At 44.2% G+C, this 26,169-nt stretch overlaps 1 protein-coding gene across 1 annotated transcript; it reads right to left on the minus strand.

The window, feature by feature from the left end:
* Positions 1 to 8,785: 8,785 nt before the first annotated feature.
* ATPAF1 (ATP synthase mitochondrial F1 complex assembly factor 1) lies at positions 8,786 to 25,991 on the minus strand. Its single transcript, XM_019531375.1, has 8 exons — positions 25,854 to 25,991; positions 24,905 to 24,955; positions 23,985 to 24,047; positions 22,506 to 22,556; positions 19,581 to 19,628; positions 17,429 to 17,524; positions 10,544 to 10,651; positions 8,786 to 9,379 (listed from the first exon to the last, which is right to left on the minus strand). The coding sequence occupies exons 1-8, from the start codon at positions 25,872 to 25,874 to the stop codon at positions 9,197 to 9,199; spliced, it is 621 nt and encodes a 206-aa protein (XP_019386920.1). The 5' UTR covers positions 25,875 to 25,991; the 3' UTR covers positions 8,786 to 9,196.
* Positions 25,992 to 26,169: the final 178 nt, after the last annotated feature.

Consider the following 26,169-nt stretch of genomic DNA (forward strand, 5'->3'; position numbering starts at 1 on the left):
GGGCAGCACTGACTATGCTGCAGACTTAATTAAGTTCAGGCGAGTGCATATCCCAGGCAACTACATGGTTATTCCTGCACCGCTGGGAATGTCTTCTTGACAGCTCTACAACTCAATCTGTGCTGACAACGCTGTGGACAAGAGGTCACCTTTGCTCACCAGTTACCTGAATTGTGCTATAAACACCCATGATCTTTTACTCTGCGGCGTGCTCTTTGGCATTCTCTCCTAATCTATCTGAGCTTGTCTTTTGCCCTTTGCAGGTTCAGTGATGTAAAGAGCATACGTGCTTATTTCCTATGAGCAGCGTCCACCATGCACAAACTTATCAGTGTTAGACAGGTCAGGAAAACTCCACGGCATTAATTTAGCAAGAAACCTACTCATTAATTGAAAAGTCTGTTTGCTGAGAGAAATCATTTCTGATCACGGTCATCCCCAAACAGCAGGTAATTGTGCCCTCTAGCGGATTTTGGCTGGGCTCAGGGTCTGAGACACAAACTTTTCTTTTCTTTTTTTTTTTTTTGATGCCTATTCAAGACAGCATGCACCGTTTTCACTAGCACATGTGATGAAGAAAGGCAATGGTCTATGCTTCAGGGGCATTTCATGCATTAAAAGCCTAAACGATCCAGTAGGATCTCCTGTGCTAGAGACACTGGAGAATTTCACGCACCGGCTTCTGGATCAGGTCCAATCATTTTCAGCCCCATGAGGTCTCATATCGAAAAAAATATCCGGGATTAATTTAGGTAATCAAAGGCAATTTGGCTGTGGTGCATAAATACTTCTGATGAGAAAATACTGGGGCGGTTGGAAATAAAGCCCTGGACTAGAACGTGGGAAACATGGGATCTAATCCAGCTCTCCCACTAGTATGTGCACGTGCAAGCCATTTCCTCTCACTGTGCCTCAGTTTCTCCACCTGTAAAACTGGGATATGATACCGGCCTCCTTTATAAAGCACTTTTTTCAAGGATTTTCCCCAAGACCATTGTGAGGCCCATAAGCCTCACATCGGTCTTGGGGAAAATCCTTGAAAAAATTATCAAGGATCACATCTGTGAGGGGCCGGCAGGGGAGACCATGCCCAGGGGCAATCAGCACGGGTTCATCAAAGGCAGGTCCTGCCAGACCAACCTGATGGCCTTTTATGGCCAGGTAACTAAATCTGTGGATGATGGTATCGCCATGGATGTAGTCTTTCTGGACTTTAAGGTGGCCTTGGACACTGTCTCTTACCCCATTCTCATTAATAAATCGAGCGACTGTGGCATTGATGCCTGCACAATTGGATGGGTCAAAAATTGGCTGATGGGGCGCACCCAGAGAGTAGTGGTGGACGGGTTGTATTCGACCTGGTGGGATGTGAATAGCGGGGCCCCCCCAGGGCTCGGCATTGTTCAACATCTTCATCAGCGACTTGGATGAGGGGATGGAAAACACATTGTCCAAGTTTGCCAATGACACCAAGACGTGGGGAGAGGTAGGCATGCTTGAAGGGAGAGAGAGGCTGCAATTAGATTTAGACAGACTACAGAAGTGGGCAGATGGGAAGAGGATGGGCTTCAACGTAGACGAATGCAGGGTGCTGCACCTGGGGAGAGGGCACCCACAGCACACAGACGCAGAGGCGAGCTCCCCTCTTGCGAGCAGAGGCAGAAAGGGATCTTGGAGTCATTACTGACTCCAAGATGAACATGAGCCGCCAATGCCAGACTGCAGCCAGCAAAGCCAACTGCACCTTGTCGTGCATCCAAAGGTGCATCTCAAGTTGGTCCAGGGAGGTGATCCTCTCCCTCTATGCGGCAGTGGTCAGGCCGCAGCTGGAGCACTGCGTCCAGGTCTGGGCGCCGCACTTCAAGAGGGATGTGACCTGCCTTGAGAGGGTCCAGAGGAGGCCACACACTTGGTTGCAGGGCAACAGGGCAGGCCCAATGAGGAGAGGCTGAGGGACCTGAACCTGTTCAGCCTCAGCAAGAGGAGGTTGATGGAGGATTTGGTGGCTGCCTAGAAACTCGTTAGGGGAGATCAGCAGCAAATAGGAAGGGCCCTATTCCCTCCGGCAGTACCTGGGGTGATGAGGAACAATGGCCAGAAGCTGGAGAATAGGTTCAGGTTAGAGATTAGGAGACAATATTTCACTGTTAGGGTGGCTAGGATCTGGAACCAACTTCCTAGGGAAGTGGTCCTTGGGCCTACCTTGGGTAAATTCAAAAAGAGGTTGGATGAACACCTGTCTGGGATCGTGTGATCCCAGCGTGTGCTCCTGCCAGTGGCCGGGGGTCAGACTAGATGATCTGTTCAGGTCCCTTCTGACCCCAAAATACTATGAAACTATAAAACTTTGACAGATACTAAGGAAGCATCTATACAACAGGAAGGTATTATTACACACATTTTCTTTGGTGGAGGAAGGCACAACATGAATGGCTGGAAGTTAAAGCCAGACAAATTGATAAATAACAGGAATAGAGGGAGAGGGATGAACCACAACAACCAAAGGGAACAATGAATTCCCCTTTTCTGTAAGTCTTCAGATGAAGACCAGTCGCCTTCCTTGAGAGACCTGGGTTAGTGATACTAGTTGTTGGGCTCAATACTCCCAGCAACTAAAAGAAATCTTCTGGTCTCAGCTCTGCAGGTCTGATTAGACCATCTAGTGGTCCTTTCTGGCAAGCCTGCGTTAATGACTTCACATGCCAGACGGAGTACTTAACCATGGCCTCCGGAAAGTTGTTTGAACAAGGAGATACCTTCAACTACTGACTACCTTCACTGCAACTTTTGCTCATCCATTTGACAGCTAACTGCCTTCCTGCCTCACCTCCCAGTAGAAATTGGGACCAGGTGAGCTAGCCAGGACACGGGGAAACATCTTATATGGCCCTATGCCAGCCACCCCAGGGGCAACAGGGGTTAAGAAAATAGCCTGGCCTGGTGTGCTGATGCACAGTGAGGGATGGTGCAAATTCACAGTCCACTGGCTACTCCATGACAATGCCTCCTGTGGACACAGGCATGGGAGCATGTCCTACTTCCAGCATGTGACATGCTGTGAGCTGGCACCCTGGCTTTTGCACACTAGCTGAGTGTGAGAGAGAAGGCAGGAAGAAACAACTCTTCCCACATTCACGTCCTTATGCTGCACTGATGGCCCAGCGAGCAGCCCTGGGTCTGCATCAACTCCACGCTCCTCATCAGGGTATTTAGTGCGCCTGGCATTGGGCTGCTCCATTAGCTTCAATGAGGGTCCTTCCAATTCATACCAAGTGCAAGTGGGTGTGGGGGGAGAGAATCAAGCCTGGAAACGCTGTTCATCAAAGGCTCCCTGAGCTCATGTGCCAGATCCAACCTTCAAGCAAGTCATTAAGGTGCCTGATAACATGCCACTCTCCCCAAGCCCCAAAGCCAGCACTGGTACCAAAGCAGGGCTGGACTTTCCAAGGAGTAAGACCTGCTGTCTTCCCATTCGGAGTCAGCAGGGGGCACGTCTGAGACACGCTACATTCAGAGCTCAATACGGGGAAGCAAACTTGACCCGTGGCTTGTAGCCAGTGCAGTGGTCTGGTTGGCATGCAGCATGTCTTAGATGAGAGCTGGTCAACCTGGGGCCTGTGCTCCACAAGTGGCATGGGTAGCCTCTGTATGTGGCACGCAGTAGGCCAGGACAGCAGAGAATAGGGCAGGAAACAGAGCAGCAACTCCGACAGGGAACAAAAACCAGAGCAGCAAGGAGTGGAGCACAGGGCAGGGGGGCAGAAAGCAGAGCGGCAGATCAAGCAGCGGAAGGGAAGCCCAGTGGCGTTCGGGGAGGGTGCAGGATCCAGCATCCTGCTTCCCAGTGACAGGATGGATGCCGAGAGGGAGGGTGAATGGGACATATCCACCCCTGCTCATCTCCCCCTGCAGCTTCCGGCACTCAGCGATACAGGATGCCCAATTCAGAGGCTGCTCCTGATCTCCCTTGTTCGATACCTACAGACGGACCTTTCCTCCAAGAAAGGCCTCCTTTATAAAGTACTTTTTCAAGCTGTCTGCCTCCATGGCGTCTCACGGCCATGAGTTCCACAAGTTGCTTACACGCCGTGTGAAAAAGCACACCCTTTCACTAGGTTTAAACCTACTGCCTAATGGGTATTAGGTCCTGTCCTAGCTGTGTTGCGTCTCATTCTAGCATTGAGAGCCATCTCTAGATCCCCATCGACTGTCCGTACTATTTAGTATTTGGTAAACTTCATCCCATCCCCACTTCAAAACATAAGATTTTTCAAGTGAACTTTCTCAGTGCACAGAAATGGGCTCAGTCAGAACAATGCCCCACATGGCAAATTAAGTATATGTCAGCAGTACACCATGCCCATTCAACAGATACCTTTTAGCCTCTCTGCACGTACTTTCTAATGCCTCTAAAGGGCTGGCCCCCAAATGCACAAGTTAGTGGCAGGCATGGGATCAGAGCCCAGGAGTTGTACAATCCTTGGGTCACTGCCCCTTACCCATGCAGAAAGACCTGACTGGCACCACTTACCAGCTTGCTGCAGAGAGAGCCTACAAAATCCCAAAGCAAGTTGTACCTGATATGGGGAAGATGTTGGGAGGGAAGTGAGACTATGTAGGTGGTCCAAGAAAAGATATTACCAAACACACCTTGCCTCTCATGTGTTCCCTGCACCATCAAGGCCACAATGCACTAACTTTGACGTTGAGTCAGGCCTGGCTGAGGAACAGAGAAAGGGCTGCTGCCCTTGTCCGCCAGTACCAGATTTGCAATCTTGGAAGAGTTGGGGAGAGAGGCACAGATATTCCAACAATAAAAATATTTCCATCCCTGTGGTTCCCCACATCAACAAATTCTGCCCCCAGTCCACGCCTCCTTCCCCACCTGGATTCACCTTCCAACCAACAGCTCTTCTTCTCAAAGCCAAAGTGAGCCTTGAATTTCTGTTCAATTTAGGAAGGGGAAATATGATCTGCGGTTCTCAGCTGGAGGGAGCCGGTTTCTATGCTCAGCTCACAGAAGAAAGAAAAAGGTCTTCAGTTCTTGGACAAGTTAGACACTTGACCTAGTAGTACTGGCTGACCTCACACAATGGTTGTGAGGTTAAATCTGCTGCCTCTGTTAAGACGCCTAGAGAAACTCAACGGGAAAATGTTATAGAGGGAGAGTAAAATGGTGTTGCTTTCACTGAAGGAAAGCAGAAAAGCAACCTTTCCTGCAGGAAGCAAACTCCGCTGGTTTAAAGTGGAATTTTCCATTTATGTAAAAGGCCAGAATTTAAAATGAACTTTCTGAATCATTACTAGACGTCAGAAGGTCAGCGAATGCAAATGCATCGGCAGGGTGAATAAAAACAGCATCTTTAAAAATGTCAGTGAACATTTTTTCACGTTATCTCTCTCAAGGGGAAAATCCAAAGTGCTCCTGCATTAGGTGCCTTAAAAAACCCTCGTTAACACTCTCCTTTGGCCATGATGCCAACAAAAAGCACACCAGTGCACAGGTTGTTGGTTGGGACCCCTGTCCATCACTGTTACCTTGCAGCTGCTTATATCCATCTGTTGTCCTGTCACATGCTTCGCTTGGAAGCTCTTTGGGACTGCCTTTCTGTTGTTTGGCACATCTACAGCTGACACTACAGGAATAAAAAAAAAAATACTTTTTTCTTGTAGAAAAATATCAAATTTGCCAAAACTGCATTTTCCCACTGGAAAGTCTTCCTGCCAAAAATTGCAACCAGAAACAATGATCATTTTTCCCTCCATAAACTCACCTCCTCCGTCTCGCATGTGGGCACACAATTAAGTAACTGGTATGGGGAAAAATGAAAAAGCCCTATTAATTAATCATCTTCCTTCCCACAACCATAACATTTGATTACCTTATTATCTTGGCACGAACAGCTGCAAACGCTATTATCAGTTTAGATGTTATCAAGCCCTTATGTAAATACAGGCCTAGCAGCAGCAAGGCCAAGCTCTCATTGCACTGATGTTCAACTTGCACAGGAGAAATGTTTCTTCTAGGTTTCTTTACATTTCCTGCTTGTTGTTTTGCAGCCAGCCCCTTGTACTATTTCTTGTCCTGCAATTATTGATGGGATTGGCTAGAAGAAAGCACTCTTAAAATAGTGAGACACATGCCCTTACACAGGACACACCTGTCACAAGGCTTGATTAGAGATATGAGTCTGCTAAAGCCTCGAATTTAGGAGTGCTTAGCCTCTTCTTTCTGACAGCGGAGGCTAGATTGTAGACTCAAGACGTGCCAATGCCTGATGCTGAACTCCCACAGAGGGATGTCACATTGGGCATTTTCACAACTATACACACCTTTAAAGCAGGAAGTAGCCAACGCGGGGGAGGTCATCCTTATTTCTGCTCACAAAGGGAGACTGAGACATTGAACATGGAAGCACCATGTATCATATCAGCTACCCCTTGATACAAGGAGGATGTCGGTCAGCAGGGGGATTAGTGGTGAGTTTTAAGGAAGAGGAGTCCAATCCTTGCTCTGCAAGTTTCTCTGAAAATATAAGTGGTGCCTTGGGATGTACACAACTGTTGGCCAAGATGTTGTGTGCTTTCCTTCCTCCTCTGCCATTCCTCAGCTTCCTGAGCAAGACAGTTCTCTTCGAAGCGGGCTGTAGCTTGATGTCTGGTGCCGTACCACAGCACTTCCAGGGGACCTCCAGGGGAAAGAGAGGCAGCAATTTGTAAAGAAGAGGTATGGTCTGGTATTTGTATCGCTAGAGCATCAACCAACCACCTGTGAAAACACACCTGGGCACTTGCAACCTAATCAAAGACAAGATAAAGTCAATCACCCTCCACGACCAAAACCACCCTCTGCTGAAGAAGAACCCAGCTAAGGAAGAAGTTCAACAAAGACCCTTTTCCAGGAAGATGCCACTTTGTCTCTGCAGGGGACAGGGTTAACGGCCACCCCCTGCAGCCGAGATCACCAGAATAGTCTCCGATCCAAGCTGATGCCGAAGGGGTCTGTGCGGTGCCAGGTTTCCTCACAGCTGCCTCCCAGGACTGTGGAAAAAGACCACAAGTAAAACACAACTCCCCATCTCCGTTGATAACCAAATCTTGTTCAACCAGAGAAATGATATGCCTCTCCCAGCCCAGTCCCACTCTCTTCTCCTCTTCTGGCCCACATTTCACCTTAGCCACAACTTGTAGGCCTGACTAGTCAACTTGATGTCGCTTCATTGACTTCAGTGGGTTCCTGCAAACTTCAGCCAAGTGATGGGGCAACTCGAGCCCGTAATTTCTGTTCACGAACCTGTGACAATTCTGAGATATCTGCTACAACGGCCGTCAGCAAGGCTCTGAAAATGTGTGCTGCTACCCTAATTGCTGGGGCCAGTGCAATCGTTAAGGAATGGCTGGTCTTTCCAAGGAATAAGAGCTGCCATATTTTCCACTTAGAAATCAGCAGGGATATTTTAGAGCAACTCTCTTGGTGGGTGGCTGACCAGGACAGGACTTTGATTGAAATATAGCATCTTAGACGATGGGGTATCCAGGGTGAGTAAGAGCTGTTCGGCAAAGAGAGGATTGGCAAATGAACTTTCTGAAGAAACAGTGGAAACTTCTTTCACCTCCGTAAGAAAGACAGGTGCATCTCCAGGGTACAGATCCAAGTACAAACATAGGGAGTTGGCTCTGGCCAAGCGAGAGGAGAGACAAGACGACAGGAAAACAGGGATCATTGTACCCAAATACAGAAGCGAATGATGTGCAACTACTCGTGAGTCTAACCCGTCGTTCTAACAGTGCCTTAAGCACAGGATTAGGAAGCCACCCTAATCCTTGCTGATAATTGTTCCCTCTCTTGACAGATGCCAGCCACTTCACTTTTGGGTCTCTATTCCCATTCTGACAAATGAGGTTCATTAGGATGCTGACAGGATTAGTTTGCAAAGGGTTCAGGACAAGACAGTTGGCTCCCTGCGCTCACTTAGGGACCAAAGGCTATGACGACTGCTTTGCACTTGGGAAACGTTTCACTTGGATTTTTATCCATATATATCTCCAGAAAAGACATTGGCTACTCTAGCTATGATCCAGCATCCTGATAGCATCAAGGAAGCCACCAGAGCAGAGCAGATGCTGCTTGTGAGACACTAGAAAGCATGAAAGGTGGAAAATGATACCACACACGGGGTTAGCTTGGCTCATTTTAATAGCTGCTGTGCTATAGCATGTGTATGAGTGTGCCAGAGGATATTTTCACAGACACTGCTGTCCATCCATCTTAGGCAGAATCAACAAGGTTCTCCTTGTCGTGCTACATTGGACTATTTTTGTTGGACATGGTGCCTTTTCTGAAGCATAAATGAGTTTTGTTTTACCCTTCACATGCCATTATAGCTGAAGAGCTGGCTGTCGAGACATCTGACAAGGCCACTGAGTAGTCCCATTGGACCACATTAGGAAACTCAATATACAAACTCTTTATAATATCCTGTCATGAGTAAAATCATCTACAAGTGATGGACCTAGCAGCTGGATGAAGTTCATACCTCAGCTAAGAAGCCTGACATTCCCAGAGCCAAACTCAGCTGAGTTCTTCTGTCCTTAGCAGAACACAAAATGCAAAGCATGCATCTATGTAGGAAGCCGCACACATCAAGCAGAGAGTAAATTGTCTTCAGTCACCAATCCCATTATCTTTTCACTGCTGGATAAGAAAGGGAGCTGTATAACCTTCACACAAGACAAAAAGCCTGACCCATGCAGTCAAGAGTGGAGGACACCCATAAACACAGTGTTTGCTGAAAATAAATACCTTTTATTATCTCTTTCCAATTGCTGAAACAAGCAGTTGTTCTTCCTCATGTTATTTATTGTTTCCAAAGTAATACACCACTTGGCAAGAAAGTTATGGAATAAACTGTTCTGATGAGACTGACCTAAGGTCTTATGTTCTACTCTGTCCATGCTTACGTTGCCTCTTATCCTAAACTACCATTTTGCTTCAATATAAAAGTCAGGCATGAATATCAGACTTTCTGCTCCTCGTCTTACCACTCCTGTGGCTACCAGTTTTACAGTACACACACTCTCTTTTATCACGATTCAAAAAAAAAATTAAATAAAAAGCCTAAGTAAGGAACCGGTCCATTGTGAAATTCCAACTGCCTCTTGCCCAGAAGTTGCAGAGAACAGGCACTAGGATTTCTCAGTCCAATTTCGCTGTCAACTGTCTTCCAAGTCCGCTCTGCTCAAGCTCTGCTATGACTGACATGTACTTAAATTCATTAGGTCTGTGGTTAAAGGTCTCCACTAATCCAAAGGTTTCTGAACGATCTGTTGCGTAGAAAAGCTGGACCTGGTTAGCAATGCACTGGGCTTCAGAGACGTTCTGCATGGTTGGGAAAAGGGGAGACAGAGAGAACCAGTTAGATGAGATATTGCCTTAATATTGATGCAACAGCGCCCTGCTATGAAAGGATGTAAACAGCACCTCCTCCAGCCTGCTGAACGAGCCTCCTATACCTCCTGACTCAGCTCAAAACTTGCCACAATCCTGCTCCATCCTGTTCCTAACTTGTTTACTCTTTCATAAAGCTGCTCTGCTTGTCAAGTCTGCACCATCCCTCTCATGTCCCCCCTCCCTATAAGCCACTATGGATTCAGATCTCCCTTTCTCCTTCTCCTTCTAGATGCCTGCCTTCCCCTGTAAAAGTATCCAGCCTAACTCATATGAAATACAGCTCATAACAAAGGCCTACGCTACAGGCAGATTTCTGCAGTATGACCTGGGGAGTCAGGGTGTACATTTTAGTAATAGCTAGACCCCCTAAGTGGAGGTAGCTATAAAGTATCTTGCACTCTTATATTCTTCACAACAGAAATTTGTTGGACCACATTGACCACCACAGGAAGCCCTTCCAGGAGGGCATGAAGGAACCCAACGAACATGTCATACATTCTTCTTCTCATCCTCTCCTCAGACGAAGAAATGTGTATGGTGGACAGTTGTATGTGGTGCGTTCTTGCCCACATGGATGCTTACATTTGTTAGAAAATGCAAGGTCCTAAATAAATACAATCATCTGGTACTTAAGAGTGGAAAGCAGGGAGATCTGTGATGATCTTTATCCCACCCTTCTGGAAAAAGATCTTCCCATACTGAAGTCCCTTCATATGCATATCTACAGCCACAGCAGGAAATGATACAAATGGAGGGTGGTTCACCTTGTGCAACCATGCCCAATAAATGGCCAAATTTCACCTCCATTTTCAAACTGCTACAGAAAGGCTTGGATGTTATCCAATGTATTAGCCACATAAAATTATGCAAATCATTTCCCACTCGGATTGCCGGCCAGCAGTTTTTTGTGAATTTTCACTATTCACGTGGGGGTGTCCAGTTTGACCGGACATTCAAATCACACATTGTGCTTCTAGCCCTTGATTGGATGAGGAACTCTAAAAGGGCTCTACAGGACTTAACTTTTAATTAAATATTGCAACAGTGGATGTTGATATAAAAGCCAAGCAAGCAAAGACAGGCTTCTCTTACAAAGAACCTGGAGTCCATTTCTGCTGTCATCAGCACTATTCCCTTTTCCTTCTGCAGCTCGGGATAGTGGTATAAGATCAACTGGCTGGCAGCAGCTTCACCTTGGGTCTGCAAGAGAAAACTTGACTTTGTGATAGTGCCCTCTAAAAAGCTCTAGCTTCATTGCAAGTTAACAGCTATGCTGAGAATGCACTTGAATATCAATGGTATTAACACAATACATTTAATATTAATTAATATGAATTTTAAATTAATTACATTTTTATTTGTTAAAATGAAATTAAATTAAATAAAAATAATTAATTAAAGTAATATTATTTAATATTAATTCACGGTGATTTGCATCATCACAGAACCTCACAGGAGGCGAGAGGCTCCGTACCAGCTATGAACTGACTGCCCAGAGGAGCTTCCCATCTCTTGACTCCTCTGTGAAATCCTATGAAACATGAACTTTCATTTCTACCCAGGAGAACTTTTACAAGCTTTTTTCCAATGCCCGATGAAGGGTGTTTGTGCCCAAAAGCTTGCAATTAAAGAATTTTTTTGCAAAAATCTTGTTGGTCTAATAAAAGATATCACCTCTACAAGTCCTAATTGCTTTAAATATTAACTTCAGACACCTCAGTCAAGAGATCCCGCCCTGTCCTAGCAAGGTCAGAGTAAGGCTGCTTTTAATTCACAGCCAATTAGTTGCAATTTCATGTGTTTATATTAATCAGTGATTCATAGAGTTTAAAGCCAAAGAGAACCAGGTCATTGTGTGGTCTCATTTTCTTTGCATCACAGGCAATTAAGTTTCACCCAGTTACTCCTGTATTAAGTCTAATTATAGGCATTTGACTGAAGCACAACTTGTATTTGGATAAAGCAGAATTACAAATAAGGTATCTAGTCTTAAAATACCAAGCAATGGAGAATCCACCACTCCCCTAATTTGTTTCCCCGGGGAGTCATTCTTACCATTAAAATGTGTCCTTATTAGATTAAAGGAATCATCAGTGCCCATGAAAACCTTTAAACACTAATTGATTCGCTCTTCGATGCATTTGAGAAGCTAAATCAAACTGAGCCCTCAGAGTGTCTCACTATAAAGATTTTTTTCCAGATCGTAAATAATCTGTGGGTCTTTTCTGAAATTTCTCCAGGTTTTGTTTTGTTGGGTTTTTTGTTTTTTTTTTTTAAATCCTTGAAAAGATACTAGAAGTACTTTGCAGAGTTCTCTTAGCAATCTTTTTTTTTTTTTTTTTTTAAATCCTTGAAAAGATACTAGAAGTACTTTGCAGAGTTCTCTTAGCAATCTTTGTGTGGAGGAAAGCACACCTCCCCCTGCCTCTTCACCACCCCCTTTTTAATGCATCTTTTTGCCTTAGCATTGTACTGGGACAGGGTGTCTTCAGGGTCTTTGCTGGCCACGACGTTGTTCAACACTGCCGTAGATGACAGAAGAATGGCTGCATCCCCCGTTCCCAGACATCTCTCGTGGTGTTTGGCTAAGAGGGGTGGGCAAAATGGCAGAGTGGCACAGGCTGGGCAATGGAGACCACCATGGGACCAATCTGGCCTGTGGGCCAGGCTTTGCCCACCCCTGCTCTACAAAAACACATTTCATTTTGCCAGACCCCAGCTTACCAAGCAAGCCAGCCTGCTCCATAAGACTGCTCTGGCCTTGTTACATGCCACACTGCCAATCTCTGTCCTAGCCACAACATTTATCAGTGGTGATTTCATATTCATTCCTAGATGATTGATAAAAGTACAGAATAGCCTCAATGCCAGTATCAATTCCTGTACAACTCCACTAAACACACCCTTATTTAATGTTCCCCAGCTGATATCTGTCAGCCAGTCACTTCTCAATCCACGTAGCACGTATTAGTATTGTATAGTGATGTTTTAATTACAAAAGGTCACAGGGTACTAAGTCAAAGCTCATCAAAGCTGAAGCATCTCACAGCTATGCAGTTAATTTTATCAGATGTGAAATCTCAAAGAATGCAATCAGAGTTGACAAGATGTATTTTCCATAAAACCCTGCTGATTGGTATTAATTATATTCCTTTTTAACTCTTTAAATCTGTATTAGCTTTTCCATTCTTTTGCTGGAGACAGATGTTGGTCCAACCAGCCTACGCTTCTGTGCATCATTTCTTTTGCCATTTTTGAACACTGGGTCAACATGAGTGCTTTCTCAGCCTCCTTGAGTTTCCCTGATATTCCAAGACTTGTTAGAAAATAATATTGGTGGGCCTGAAATCTCCTCAGACAACTCTTTTGAGATTCTTAGGTGCAGGTTATCAGGGACTGTTGAAAAAAAACACAATTATCCCCAGCAGATGTTGAACACCATTCTTTTTAGTTACAAATGTATTGAAAATGCATCGTACGAGGATGTTGAAGTAATTTTAACACCTTGGCTCTTTACAGATACAGGTCAGAAATATCTACTGAAAACTTACCCTTCTGTGCATCACCTACATTTATCTGCTAGGAGGCCTTCATAAATGCTAGGATTTGTTTTGTTCCCAATTATTCAAAACTCATCCCTACTGTCCTTAGCCCTGGATTCTTCCCCATTTCGAGCTTCCATTATCAACGTCCTGCCCTCCATAGCCTCTTATTTGTTATATTAGCTAATTTATTTCTAATTTATTACTTTTACTTTGCTATGCAACAAGGACTGACTTTTAACTGCATTGGCTTGCTTTCTTGACAATGAACTTAGTTTAAAACTCCATTTTCATTCACTTTTTTTGTCTAAATCTTTCTTCCCGACTGACTCCATATTTAATTTTCTGCTGTTTGAGAAATGGACTCTTTTGAAGAGCCAGATATCCACCACTGATTGCAGACCTTCTTGTTCAGCCACACGGATTCTAATCATGTCATTATCACTGGCTCAGGCACCCACCAGCTTCTTGTTCAATGATTAATTGATCTTCTGCTTCGGACACCATTATGACTGAAAACCCTCACGGCAGTTGCAACACCTTTTTGTGTTAGACAAGCATCATCTGCAATAAACCTTGAAGTACACGGTAAACAAGTGTCAAACAAATTTCAAAGAGAAATCAGAAATCCATCAAAAATGAACAACTCTGTCAACACACAGCAAAATTAGGGTGGTAGAAACCAAGGCTTTTATGGGTGTTTCCCTTGCAGCATATTAATAAGGCAGTAAATACAGAAGCAAAGAAATGCCAGAGAACTATTTAAATGCCCCTTATGTTAAATTCTACGATGCCACTGTGAGCCACATATCTACGTTTATTTTTTGCCAACTTTATGAACTTCACTGCACAGCTTAGAGAGTTTATAATATTATGACTGCTTGAGAGTCAAAGGGAGTGTGAAAACTGCAAAAATGCCAGTGAAACCATTCACATCTTTGGTATGACTTTACAGTATGTGATGAAGTTGTGGAGTTCACGACTGCAGGTGGTCAAAGATAATAATTTAATCTTACATATGTATTTATCATGTTTAATTCTCAATGATCCCACAGCTACTTAGATAGAAAACATGTCAGCACACAGCTGAAATGCAGTTTTCCCAGAGGTGAACCATGTCAGCTATTTTCAACGCTATAGCACAAGTGTAAGATGAAGGGAAATATATCCTCCCCAACTAAAAATGGAAAAGCAATATACTGAGGCTGCAAGTGTGTGACTAGCCGGGGTTGACCTTTCTTCTTTAGCAAGAAGCAGCTTTACATGTTTAGTAGCCATAGCTGCCACATCTTTGGTTTCAAGTGTAATCCAGAAGATGGAAAGGTCACTAATGCAATACCTTGCTGCAGCATGGAGTCAGTATTATTTGGGGATAATGATGCTGAATTCCTTTCTGAATTGCTGAGAGACCAGCTGTCTGTGCGGTGTACAGGCTAGCAGGGCTGCGCAAGATGGCAGAGCTCCGTTTTGATGTTTCACTGTTTCGTTTCGAATTTTGTTTCGAGTCAAAAGAGCTGATCTGTTCGGTTCCACTGACACATTTTCGCCGTTTTGACTGTAGGATATAATGAGGATGGTCAAAACAGCCTATAACTTTGTCATTTCTGGCCTAATTTGAATTAAGCTTGCAGGAATGGTAGCCCCTTGAGGCCACAAAGCCTGCTAAGTTACAAGGAGATAGGTGCAGGGGGGGTCAGAGAAACTACACAACAAAATCTTGAAAGCAAAACTCATGTCATGTGTCTGTGCTAAGCCACAGCGGGGTCAAAACTGCAGGCTGCTAGCAACTGTTCATCAGGGCACCCTTGGGGAAAACTAGGAGTAATGGTCACAGTCTAGACACCCTAGTTGTGAAGCTGTTTTTTCTAACGTTGAGCCTGAAATGATCTTCTAGGAGTTTGTGACCTTTATTCCTACTTTCTCCAAGGGTGCCCTGGTGAACAGTTGTTCACCGAGCCCATGCTTCTGATGCAGCAGTAAGTCCCCTTTCAGCTTTCTCTTTTTCAGGCTGAAGAGTCCCAGGTCCCTCAGCCTTTCCTCATATGGCCTGCTGTGCAAGCCTCTAATCATATGGGTAGCCCTTCTCTGGACTCTCTCAAGCTTTACCATGTCCTTACTAAAGTGCAGAGCCCAGAACCGGACGCAGTACTCCAGCTGCGGTCTCACCAATGCTGAGAAGAGCCAAGTAGAGCAGGAGAATAGCTTCTTTGCAATGGTTTTGCTGGAGATGCATCAGTTGATGCATGCCAGCATATTGTTGGCCCTGCTGGCTACAGCATCGCACTCATGTTTGTACTGTGGTCAATTATTACCCCCACGCCTGTGGTGGCAAGTGATGGGGGATCTTCAGTTTTGCTGCCTGATGTGAGGCAGCAGTTGCACAAGCACCCATGTCATGAGTTTTTCTATCAGCAGTGAAGGGTTCAGAGCCCCAGAACCCGCCTGCACCTATCTCCTTAACAGCTGGTAGGCTTTGTGGCTGCAGCCACGCCTGCAGTAGTTTTCCACCCCCGTGCCCCAAGACAGACACAGTTGCACCAGCACCCATGACACAAGTTTGGCTGTCAGCAGCCAGAGGTGCAGGGCCCCAAAACCCCACTGCACCAATCTCAGTGACAGCTGGCAGGCATCATGGCCTCAGCAGGGGCTAGCAGGCCTGCAGTTTTGACCCCGGTGGGGCTTAACACATACATGTGACACAAGTTTTCCTTTCAAGATTTTGGGGTACAATTTCCCCGAGCCCCCGGCACCCATCTCCTTGAAACTGGGCAGCCATCATGCCCTCAGAAGGGGCTACCATTCCTGCAAGTTTCCAAATCAGGCCAGCAGTGACAAAGTTATAGGCTGTTTTGACCATCCCCATTATATCCTATGGGTGAAACACTGAAGCAGCATCGAAACGGCAAAACATTTTGACTTGCCTCATTTTGTTTCAAGGCTGTTTCAACTATATCTGTTTTATTTTGCTGTTTCAACCTTGAAACAAGTCAAAACAGCATCAAAACAAAACTGGTGTTGAAATTTTGCACAACCCTACAAGCTAGGTATTATTCTGTAGCTCCAGATGCATGCCTGGTGCTTTGTTCACCAACTAGTTTCATAGTTGGTCGGGTCGGAAGGGACCTGAGCAGATCATCAAGTCTGACCCCCTGCCATGGCAGGGAAGAGTACTGGGGTCAAGCGACCCCAGCAAGGTGTTGTCCAGCCTCCTGTTAAAGCCCCCCAGGGTAGGAGCCAGCACCACTTCTCTTGGAAGTTGGTTCCAGATCCTAACCACCCTGACCGTGAAGTCGCCTCCTGATATCTAGCCTAAATCTCCCCTCTACCAGCTTGTGACCATTATTCCTGGTCACTCCTGGCAGTGCTCAGGGGAACAGGGACTCCCCCAGTGCCTGCTGGTCCCCTCTGACTACATATAGTCCTTTGTTCTGAGCAGGTTACTATCCAAGACAGACCAAGACCCACAAGGAATAACAAGCTAAAATGGGCAGGAGAAACGCTTCTGTGATGCAGATCGTGGGTTCTTCCCCATCCCTTTCTTATTTGAATAAGTAGTTTATTTAAGTCCAAAGTTAAAGGGACCTAAATAAAGTGAGAGAGCAGTGGATGCAAGATAACAGTTGGATGGTGAAATAAAAAGCAGTTCTAGAAAAGACTTGAAAGAAGAGACAGGCTGGCTGACACACCACTCCGAGGGGACGCTCTGTTAAGGAACAAAGATAAAAGGCAGAGACCAATGGGAGGACACACAACTGTGATGTCCAGGAACAACTGCCACATGCTGAAGATTTGGAAATCTCCCATCGCGGAACTGGAGAGAGTACAATCTTATTTAGCCAGCCTTGCCTAATATTTAACTAAGGGGCAGTATTGGCTGCAATTTCAGGATAAAAAGCTCTTAGGTAGATTTTAAGATGCCGGGACAGTGTTTTGAGATTGATATCTGCAGGCTGAGAGAAGGGCAGCTAAATACTTCAGGTACGTACTGTCCATCTGCGGGGAGGTGGAAGGAAGCCTTGCAAACACAACTAGGCACATTATGAATTCTAAGGATGGGACTGACCTGTGAAGTTACAGGACCACCAGACAAGGCAGGGCACTTCAGCAGACAAATTAATGGTTTCATCTGGTATGGCAAGCATAATGGGAAGGAAAAAAACCCCACTAAGAGACCAGAGGAACGAGAGGACTGAGACCTCTCTCTAGCTTGTAACACTAGACCGTCACAGAATATGAAAGCTCAGTTTAGAATCAAGTGTCAACAGTATAAATGGTATGTTCCAGCTGGATGAAACTGCAAATTATTGCTTCATTTTTTACAGAGTGATTCTATGATGTCATATTTGTGTGTTTTTAAGTGGCATCTCTCTCGAGGTCTCAAGCAGAGCATAATAAATGCAGCGTCTCAACCCTGCTGGCTAATTAAAGCACCCACCTGAATGTTTATAAGCGAAGTAAAGTGCAATTCTGCCCCTGACCACTGTCCCACGAAAAATTCATAGCCTTCTTTCCTTGGCAAAGCACACAGGAACTGCAGAGAAAAGACAGTCAGGGTCAACTGGGCTCCCAGCCCAGGTCACAAGAAACTGGAGTCCCCACCACACAAACAAGACTTATTGTGAAGGACAATAATAAGAAGTTTCACCCACGTGCCTGGAAAAGGTCTCCCCAAAAAAGTCTGCATTGAGACTTACTGGCAGGGCGGCGCAGGGAAAACTGCACTACTGCTTCCTGCATTATACCTGTTTCTGGATAATGACGGTATCAATCTTTTGGGCTATTGAAGCATTAGTATTGACAAGCTTAACTCATTAAAGATATGCCAATCCCGTAAGCTTTCATATATCAGAACAGCACTGAAACCTTAAAATTAAACTGGGTAGACTACAGCAAGGGAATACATGCAAGCATGTACACACGGACACATATGCACACAACCCATTTGGTTTATCAATCCATTAAATTTTTGCTCTTCTCCCCAAGCCCACAGAATTATAGAAAATGAGGGCTGGAGGGGACACCAAGAGGTCACATCTAGTCCAACCCTCTGCTCAAAGCAGGACCAGCCCCAAACAGATCATTCTAGCCAGGGATTTGTCAAGTTGGGCCTTAAAAATCTCCAAAAAGTTCACCCTTTTCCAGCTGTTTGTACAAACTCTGTCTCACAACAGCTTGAAAGCACCTTCCCTCTGGAGATATAATGACCTATGTAGCTTCATAAACTGAGTAGCAACACAGGTATCACTTTTACACTAAAAGAAAGGACTGCATGAACTAAAAGTCATCAGATGATACTGCTGATGCACTGGTTCTCTGCACAGCAAAACGCAGATTAATACGGATTATTTTCCAAGCTCTCATTAACCTTTACTGTAGAAATCCAAATACATTGGACACAGTTCTCAGGAGATGAGATAGCATTCTCGGCCCGGAACTGTTGTATTCTCTCTCCGTTCACAGCCACAAAACCATCATTCCTGCCAGTGCAATGGGATCTAGCTACACTGTAGTTTTATTGACCAGTGAAGCATTTCACTCCCAGCTTTGTGCAAATTGGACTGTGCTAGGCCATGCTTCGCTGCACAGTTGACTGCAAGGACATGGTCCATCATAACGGAAAACAATACAATTGCACCAGCATGGGGTACGAAAATGAAGACAGATAATATTTGTTTTCTAATTATTTTGTCCCTACCTTTTTGGCAGCTTAATTTCTTAAGCAACAGCATGCTCCTTTGCACAGAAAGCTTGTCATTGCAAAACACAAGATACAAACAAATCCATGCTCAAAACTGATGCACATGCATTTAATTTCTGAAGGGTGCTTTCGCCACTTTCCCCTACGTGCTGCTTTACATATAATAGAAGTCAGATACTTTGCAAGGTTAAGTTGTGGGATCTAGGTGTGGTATCCATCACTGTTACCAATCTACTGGCTGAACTGGCCATGTGTGGAGAAGAGCACTAAAAATGTAGCCGCACAGAAGTTATTCTAACTGCAAAGCTGCAGTGCTGCGACCTGGGAGGCAGCATTCAGTGCTCCATGACATAGGGGAAGACCAGTGACATGGGCTTTGCTCACAAAAAGGATCTGGTCTGTTGTTAAGTGATATGACACTAGCAGCACTCAGTGGAAAGAATCCCATTCAGCTCAAACCCTCAGCCATTGGACTAATAAAGTCAAGAAGAGATTAAGGGCCATAAACTATAAGGGAAGGTACACAACTGCACCAGAGAAGTTGGCATAAAGGATCCAGCTCTTTGCAGTGTTGCACTCAGGAGAGCTAAGCACCTGACACCAACTGAGGATAGTTTCGAATTGCTAAATTTCTGTTGCATAACCAGTGCTGGAAGACTTTCTGCTACACAGGTACACTCGTAGAAATCCCTGCCGGTTATGCTCATAATAAATTGGCTTATAAATATGAACAGCCTTCTCATCTGGACAAATATTTAAACATCTGGCTTTCATTAATCAGGCTGCTGCAATTAGGTCGAATATTGAGGTCAGAAGTTTACAAACCAGGCCCCAGACAGAATTAAAGTTGTATATACACGCAAGACGCACGCGTGCACCCCGTACTTACTGTAGGGCACTTCTGGGCTCTCTTCCATATCAAATCAAATTTCTCTGCCTTCAAACAGGAAAAACAATAATTACCTCTCATAACAGAAAAACAACAGGTGGACAGTCATCACTGGGAAACATTTCATTCATTTTTTATAGGGTTAGGTTGCATCTACAGTAGGTCTCTGATGTGCAAACTTTAACAATTAAGTACTGGTTAAGCTGTGTTAATTAGTGCACAACTGAATGCATGAAGTTACATTTTGCTTTTGGCTCCATAAATACCATCAGTGCCTTGTCTTGACAATGCAATCCCAGACACCTTCAGTTAGGTCTTGAAGTTCAAAGTTGTTGTCCCTTGAACAATGTCTAAACGTCAGCTTATGCTACTCCCCAGCTTTATCTAGATCCAGTGGGGAGCCAAGTGCTTTATTGACAAACAAGAGGTGTGGTCCAAAGGAATTTACATTCTAGCGCTTCTGTTATTTTGTCATTACTATATCACTGGCCAAGGAGTTGACCGACATTTGTTTTACAGAATGGCATTAGAAATGTAAACACAATTGTGCTGTACATGCAGTTTTGCTAAGTAACCACATACTCTAGTTCTAGTCTCCTCCATACTCCCCCATGCCATGTTTTCTGTACCCCTTCAGCATGCTATTTGTTAGTACAGATTACAAATTCTTCAGGGAAGGAGACACGTCCTGTTTATCTGTGTGATGGCTTTGATATGCTGGCAAGCACTGCAAAACTGTATTACGCCTGTCGGCTAACTATAGCTGCTGACTGCCGAAACACACTTGCTTCCACTGATGGAAATGCCTGCTATGTATTGCTTTCTTACATTGCATCTGGTGAGTAACAAGGCTTTAGAAACCTTTCAAGACCCCTCAAAAAAAGAGGATGCACTGCAGAGCAGTGACATCTTTGTTGTTCTCAATTAATAGGTCACTTACTCATATAGTAATTTTATTATTATTATATAAAAATAAGGGGTGTCAATTAATCACTGATAATGCACTTAAGGCAAAAACAAATGAAGGCATTATTTTTTTTAAAAGGTTAACCGCTGTTGCCTGGCTGTGCGTGCTGGGAGAAAAGCAGTCCCCCCCTTGCTGCTGCTGGGCGCTGGAGCTGTGGCAGGGCAGGGCGAGGTGCTTCCCCTTTCCATGGGGGAAGTGGGCAGGGGGGCCCTCTGAGGGTGGCGAGGAGCTCGGTGGCCAGGCCAATGACACAGCAGCTGGTGCTCACGCTTGCAAGGGCCAGGCAACCCCAGGAAATGCTGCTGGAGGGAGCAGGGGCTGCAGGTCAGGAGAGGCACTGGCAGTGCCAGGGGGCTGCGGGTCAGAAGCGAGGTGTGCCCCTGACAGCTGTCCTCTTTTTTGGAATTGGAAATATTGGTAACCCTAGTTTTACCTTGTTCACTTACTGGTCTTAATCACTAGGTGTAAGTTAGCACAGTTCCACTCTGTTTTTATGGAACTGAGTTGTCATTCAAATCAACTGATTTGAAAGTATAAAAAAAACATCCAAAAATATTTATAATAAATTTGGATTCTATTACTGTTTAATCGATTAAAATTGTGATTAATTGCAACTTTTTAATCTCACGATTAATCACAATTATTTTAATTGTTTGACAGGCCTAAATATATACTGTTTATATATTGCGATTGCATTGCTATTATTTACATTTCTTGATATTAGATATCTTCTATGGCACACAAACATTGTATCGTAAAAAACATGGAAAACGTGAAGACTGCAGAGTCAAGAAATCAAGTAGCTGGGAAAGGACAGAATTATAGTTACCAGTATAACTTCATTTGGCCCCCACTGTGAATACACTGGGATACAGGCTTGTATTATATATTCATACCCCCTCTGGAAAGCATCTTGTTTCATTTGCTGCAGAGAATGGACAGAGCTCAACTCATGAGCAACTATTCAGTATTTTGTTTTAACAAGGCTTTTTTTACTGCAGAGTATTCCTACCATGGTCTGAAGAGAACCATTTGTTCCTCAATGCCTTTCCCTGACACTCACCAGCACAGAGGCTCAGCAGTTCACAAATATTTGCTAACCACTGTTTTGGGGGGAAAGTGCTATTATTTCTATATTCTATATGGAGGGCCAAGGTCAGCAAGATTTTAAGTTTAAACATGTCCACTAATTCTAGGTGTCTGGTTAGAAACACTTTGAACCCGACTTTTCAGAGCACTCTATAAAACGTTCAAAGCACTGCTCTAATACATGTCTGTTATAGCGGTGAATGCTCAGTGCCTCTATAAATCAGATGCCAGGGTCTCCAATCAGGCATCAAGAAAACAAGAAACACACCACTAAGGACTGCCTGTTTACAAGATGTGACTAGCATCACACAGGAACTCTGTGGCAGAAGCAGAGGACAATTTCAGCCTGAGGTAACCAGACAGCATGGAAATTTAGCTCAAACATTTGAGTTTAGCAGTTATAAGCAACCGTCAACAGAGTGCCATAAGATTGCCCAATGTTTCCCATTAACAGTCAATAATTTCATGCAAGCCCAGTGCTCCATGCCGACATATGCAAGACTTAGTTTTCATGCCACTGCAGAAGAACAGAGGCTGAAGTCACAGAAATGGCCCATTCTGAAAAGCAGTGATTTGGAAGATGCACAAACTGCAGCCTGGATATACAACACGGGGTCTGTTCCAAAGAGCACTGGGGTCAATGGAAACCTATCAAGCCTGGCTTTCATATTACTGAACTTGCATGCCAGGCTACGCCCCGTTGTCCTGCCATGGAAGCTGGTGTTAGGGACCTCTTTCATCAAGTGATTGGTTGCTGTTTTTTTTCTTTTGTTTAGAAATGACGCACACAAAGGAGCAGAGAAGCTTGTCTGGCAAAGCCTTTCTGTGCTGACCTCCACTGTGTACGCTTTGTTGATGGAATTACTTACAGGAATTACGGCATAAATGGTATCTTTTGAAGAAAAATGCTGATTCCAAATCTGTAAGAAAAGAGGGAAATTAGATTTAACAGAGATCAAAACAAGCATATATAGGATTCATGTTTCATTAAGAGAGTTCATTGGTTAACTAATCCTGGCTTGCAAGCATTTACAACCAAGGGCTATTTTTCATATATGTTTTGTTCGATGCCTATAGCAGGAAGGCTAAAAATCTCTTTTTATAGAAAAATTCTAAGACTAATGGTAGCAGATGGCCTATTACACGCTCTTACATTGTGCGATAAAGGAGACTGGATTAGAGTGGCCCATTATGGAATCCATGTGCTTATGATATACATTTCTGGCAACGCGCTGCCTTATGCCAAGGTTTTAGAAACGGTTGCCCGCAGTTTGTTAGTTAGGAGAAGTGCTTCTGACCCAGTATCTTATAATAATATGCTGCATAAGGTTCTTTTTGAGTAAGGAATATAAAAAAAAACTTCCATGAGGTTTTTGGGGGTTTTTTTTTCCATTTAATACAGAACCTTTGAATTTACTGCTGCCATTCTTCTGAGGACTTTGAAACTTTTTATGAAGATGGTTTGGTACCAATATTTCCATTACATGTATGAAAGCTGTGACTTGCATGAACTGTCCCGAGTCACTAATAAACTCTGTGACAGCTAGAAATAAAACCTGCAGGTCCACACCTCTTTTTCCAACTGCCAAAAAACCCTCCCTCCCTGTAACCTGCACTGATTAATCACATTTCTCTACAAGCTGTTTAAACAATAAGATCTGGAAGTGTATTTTTGTCCCTAGCAACCTGGTGCGGACAAAGTTTCCTCTTGCATCTCACTGCCTTTGAATATAATGAGCAAACAGAGAAACTAGGGGAGAGTTAGCCTGCTTCAGAGATGTAGACTGGAAGGAGGTATCTTCCCCCACAGAATGAAAGGGAATATGGAGCTCAGTGTAATGCCTATAACTGTATGAGGAAATCAACCTTTAGTCCTAACTTACCTTTTTTTTTTAAAGAAAAATTTGCTTTCATTTACTCACCTTAAGCAGCTAGTACTAGCGAAAAGGTACTGGACTGATAGTCATGGATGCCAACAACTAAAGGGATTCAGCACAGGAAACACTGCCTACCTCCAAACTGCCTCACCAACATGCTTTTACTCTAATTAAATGGTTTTTCTGCTCAGTCCTACTGCCACACACGTTCAGTTGCTGGAATGCTGCAAGGTCCTCTGAAGGCAACTGTTTGCTAATCAGGTCTGGACACAAATTACAGATCAGCCCAGAGGTGGGGTATTCCATGTACCCAATTTACCTATTCAAGACCAATTTGATTTTCTCAAAGCAAGGAATCTTTGCAGCTATTCTTCTTCCAACTTCCAATATTTTATGTAAAATATTCATCAGCCTAGTTTCAGAATGAGAACAACATTTAAATGGAAGATGTTTCAATTAAAAACTTATCACCTGTTTTATTTCCTCTGCTGTTTTGTCTGTCACCATCTCAACATTTAGTACCGAATCAAGCGTCTGCAACAAAAATCACACGGAATTTAGCATGAAAGTGGGGTAGCACAAACATCTGTGTACAAATCCAGGCTGCAGAGTTACAGATGACATCTCTATACCTGCATACTTCTGACTGTCAAAAATAGCCCTATAACAAAAAGAAGTGGAGGTATACACTGAACTGTGTTACTGAAAGAGTATATGCACCAAGTTATAGCATTTATTTAGGTTCAGTTCCACAGTTTCCAATTGTAATATGCCTCATGAGATTGTCAAACGTGTTGAGTATTTTCCCTTTCCACCATCACTTGAACATGCCCTACTGGTAGCTTTCACAATGAAGAAATCAATGCCAGACTGAAACGTTAACGCAGTATAGTCCCTCAGAAGCTACTCCCCACACTGGACAATGGAAATCCCCCATCAACACTAAGGGGAGCTTAACCTTTTGTGATGGATTTGTTTGCAGTGAAAATACGTCCCCAGACTAGACAGAACTTCCAATTGCACAGGAAAAAAGGACCGGATTCAAAACCACTGAAATGCCCTGGGTTTAAGACTTCGGGACAATTTCAGTTTTACAAGATTATCTTAAAATGAGATGCAAAGCAGGGAACTGTGGATGATTATATCCTGTGCAACCATTCATCGCTGTAAGTTATGAAAGCGCAGGCTAGAAAGGCACTTGGCTGAGATGGTTTAGACAGGGACGATCCTTCTCTGAGCAGGGGTTTTGGGCTACAAGACCTCTTGAGGGCCCTTCCGGCACGACTCTTCTAGGATTCAATCTGGCCAAAGCATAACGCACCATTTACAATCAATTTCCATGTTGGAACAACAGGCATAACATACCTTAATATTTAGGTACTGTGTCCTACCTTATGTTTTGTGAATCCACCCTTTAATGTCTTTGTACCCGATGATTCTGCCTAAAACAAAACACCAAAGACTTCTGGGTAAAGCCTGCTTTAATCTGACGAGTATAACCTACCCACTTACAAGATCTTTTCATCACTGTCCTGAGACAAAAGAAAAAGCTAAAGATTTTTAGATGCCACAAACAACCTACTGCAGTCAAAGGGGCATTGACATGGCCCAAAACTGGACGTCAAGCTTTTCATTACAACGAGTAATTCACAACCAACACACCATCCCTCAGTTTCTCTGTTCTTGGGACCACACAAAGCAATGCGAATAAGCAAGAAACACAGAAACCAGAGAAGGGCATCCACGTTGTAGCCATACTGGTTTAGAGGAAAAAGGAATCGGAACTCGTGGGAGAGGGGAATCTCTTTTATTAGACCAACTAGAGATTTGCAAAAAAAATTAAAGAATTTTTTTTTGCAAACCTCTAGTTGGTCTAATAAAAGAGATCCTCACCCCCCCGAGTCCCGATGCCAGAAACCAAAGGAATTAATTCTCTTTTAAGCTGCTAACTCTCCCCTTGCAGATATGAATTACTGAATGACTCAGAATTGACTTAATGATGGAGAATCCAGCACTTGTGATTTTTCTGCTGGGACACGGGCCAATAAAACCAAGTAGCTGGATACCAGCAATATTTGTGAGCAACAGATTTCCCCTCAGGTGTAACGATAAATGATGGGCTCGTTGGCGAGGACACGAGAAGGCTGCTTTTGACTCTCCCAACAGGAGATGCGCGTATTTGTAACAAGCTAGCCCTTTCACCCACTCCATTAACAGCAAACCTAGATATTTTTCATCCCAGGCAATTCCAATTCCAGAATCAGATCCTTACAAAAGGACAATTTCAAGCCACGATACTGAAATAAACAGAACGCAAATGATGCAGAAAGTAAGTCTTACCTTTTCGTCCATACATTTCATAAATTCCACTTGTTTGCAATATCCTACCGGCTGCTTTTTCAGTTCATTTAGTTTCTCCAGACGAGACTCAAAGAGCTCCGGATCGGAACTAAAACAAAGAAACTATTACTAGTGCTGCGCGGTCACGGGGATGGCGGGAGCGGGGGTGCACTGCAAAAGCCGGCGCGCCATAGCCAGGCTTTCCATTTTCAAACTACTTCAGCGCTTCCCATAGGAAGGACGAATCCTGACGCCTAAACTGATGGAGCTGGGACACGTTTCCCCCGCAGCGTCCAGGCCCCAGGAAATCTTCTGT

The sequence above is a fragment of the Crocodylus porosus genome, unplaced genomic scaffold, assembly GCF_001723895.1.
Source record: "Crocodylus porosus isolate Cpor-Errol unplaced genomic scaffold, CroPor_comp1, whole genome shotgun sequence".
NCBI classification, from domain to species: Eukaryota; Metazoa; Chordata; order Crocodylia; family Crocodylidae; genus Crocodylus; species Crocodylus porosus.

Excerpts from the sequence above, each read along its gene's own strand:
- ATPAF1 (XM_019531375.1), bottom strand. The coding sequence starts at position 25,874 with ATGAAATGTATGGACGAAAAG. Across the intron at positions 22,557-23,984 it reads CAGCAGAGGAAATAAAACAG|ATTTGGAATCAGCATTTTTC; the intron begins GTGATAAGTTTT and ends CTTTTCTTACAG. Across the intron at positions 10,652-17,428 it reads CTTCGCTTATAAACATTCAG|ACCCAAGGTGAAGCTGCTGC; the intron begins GTGGGTGCTTTA and ends TTTCTCTTGCAG.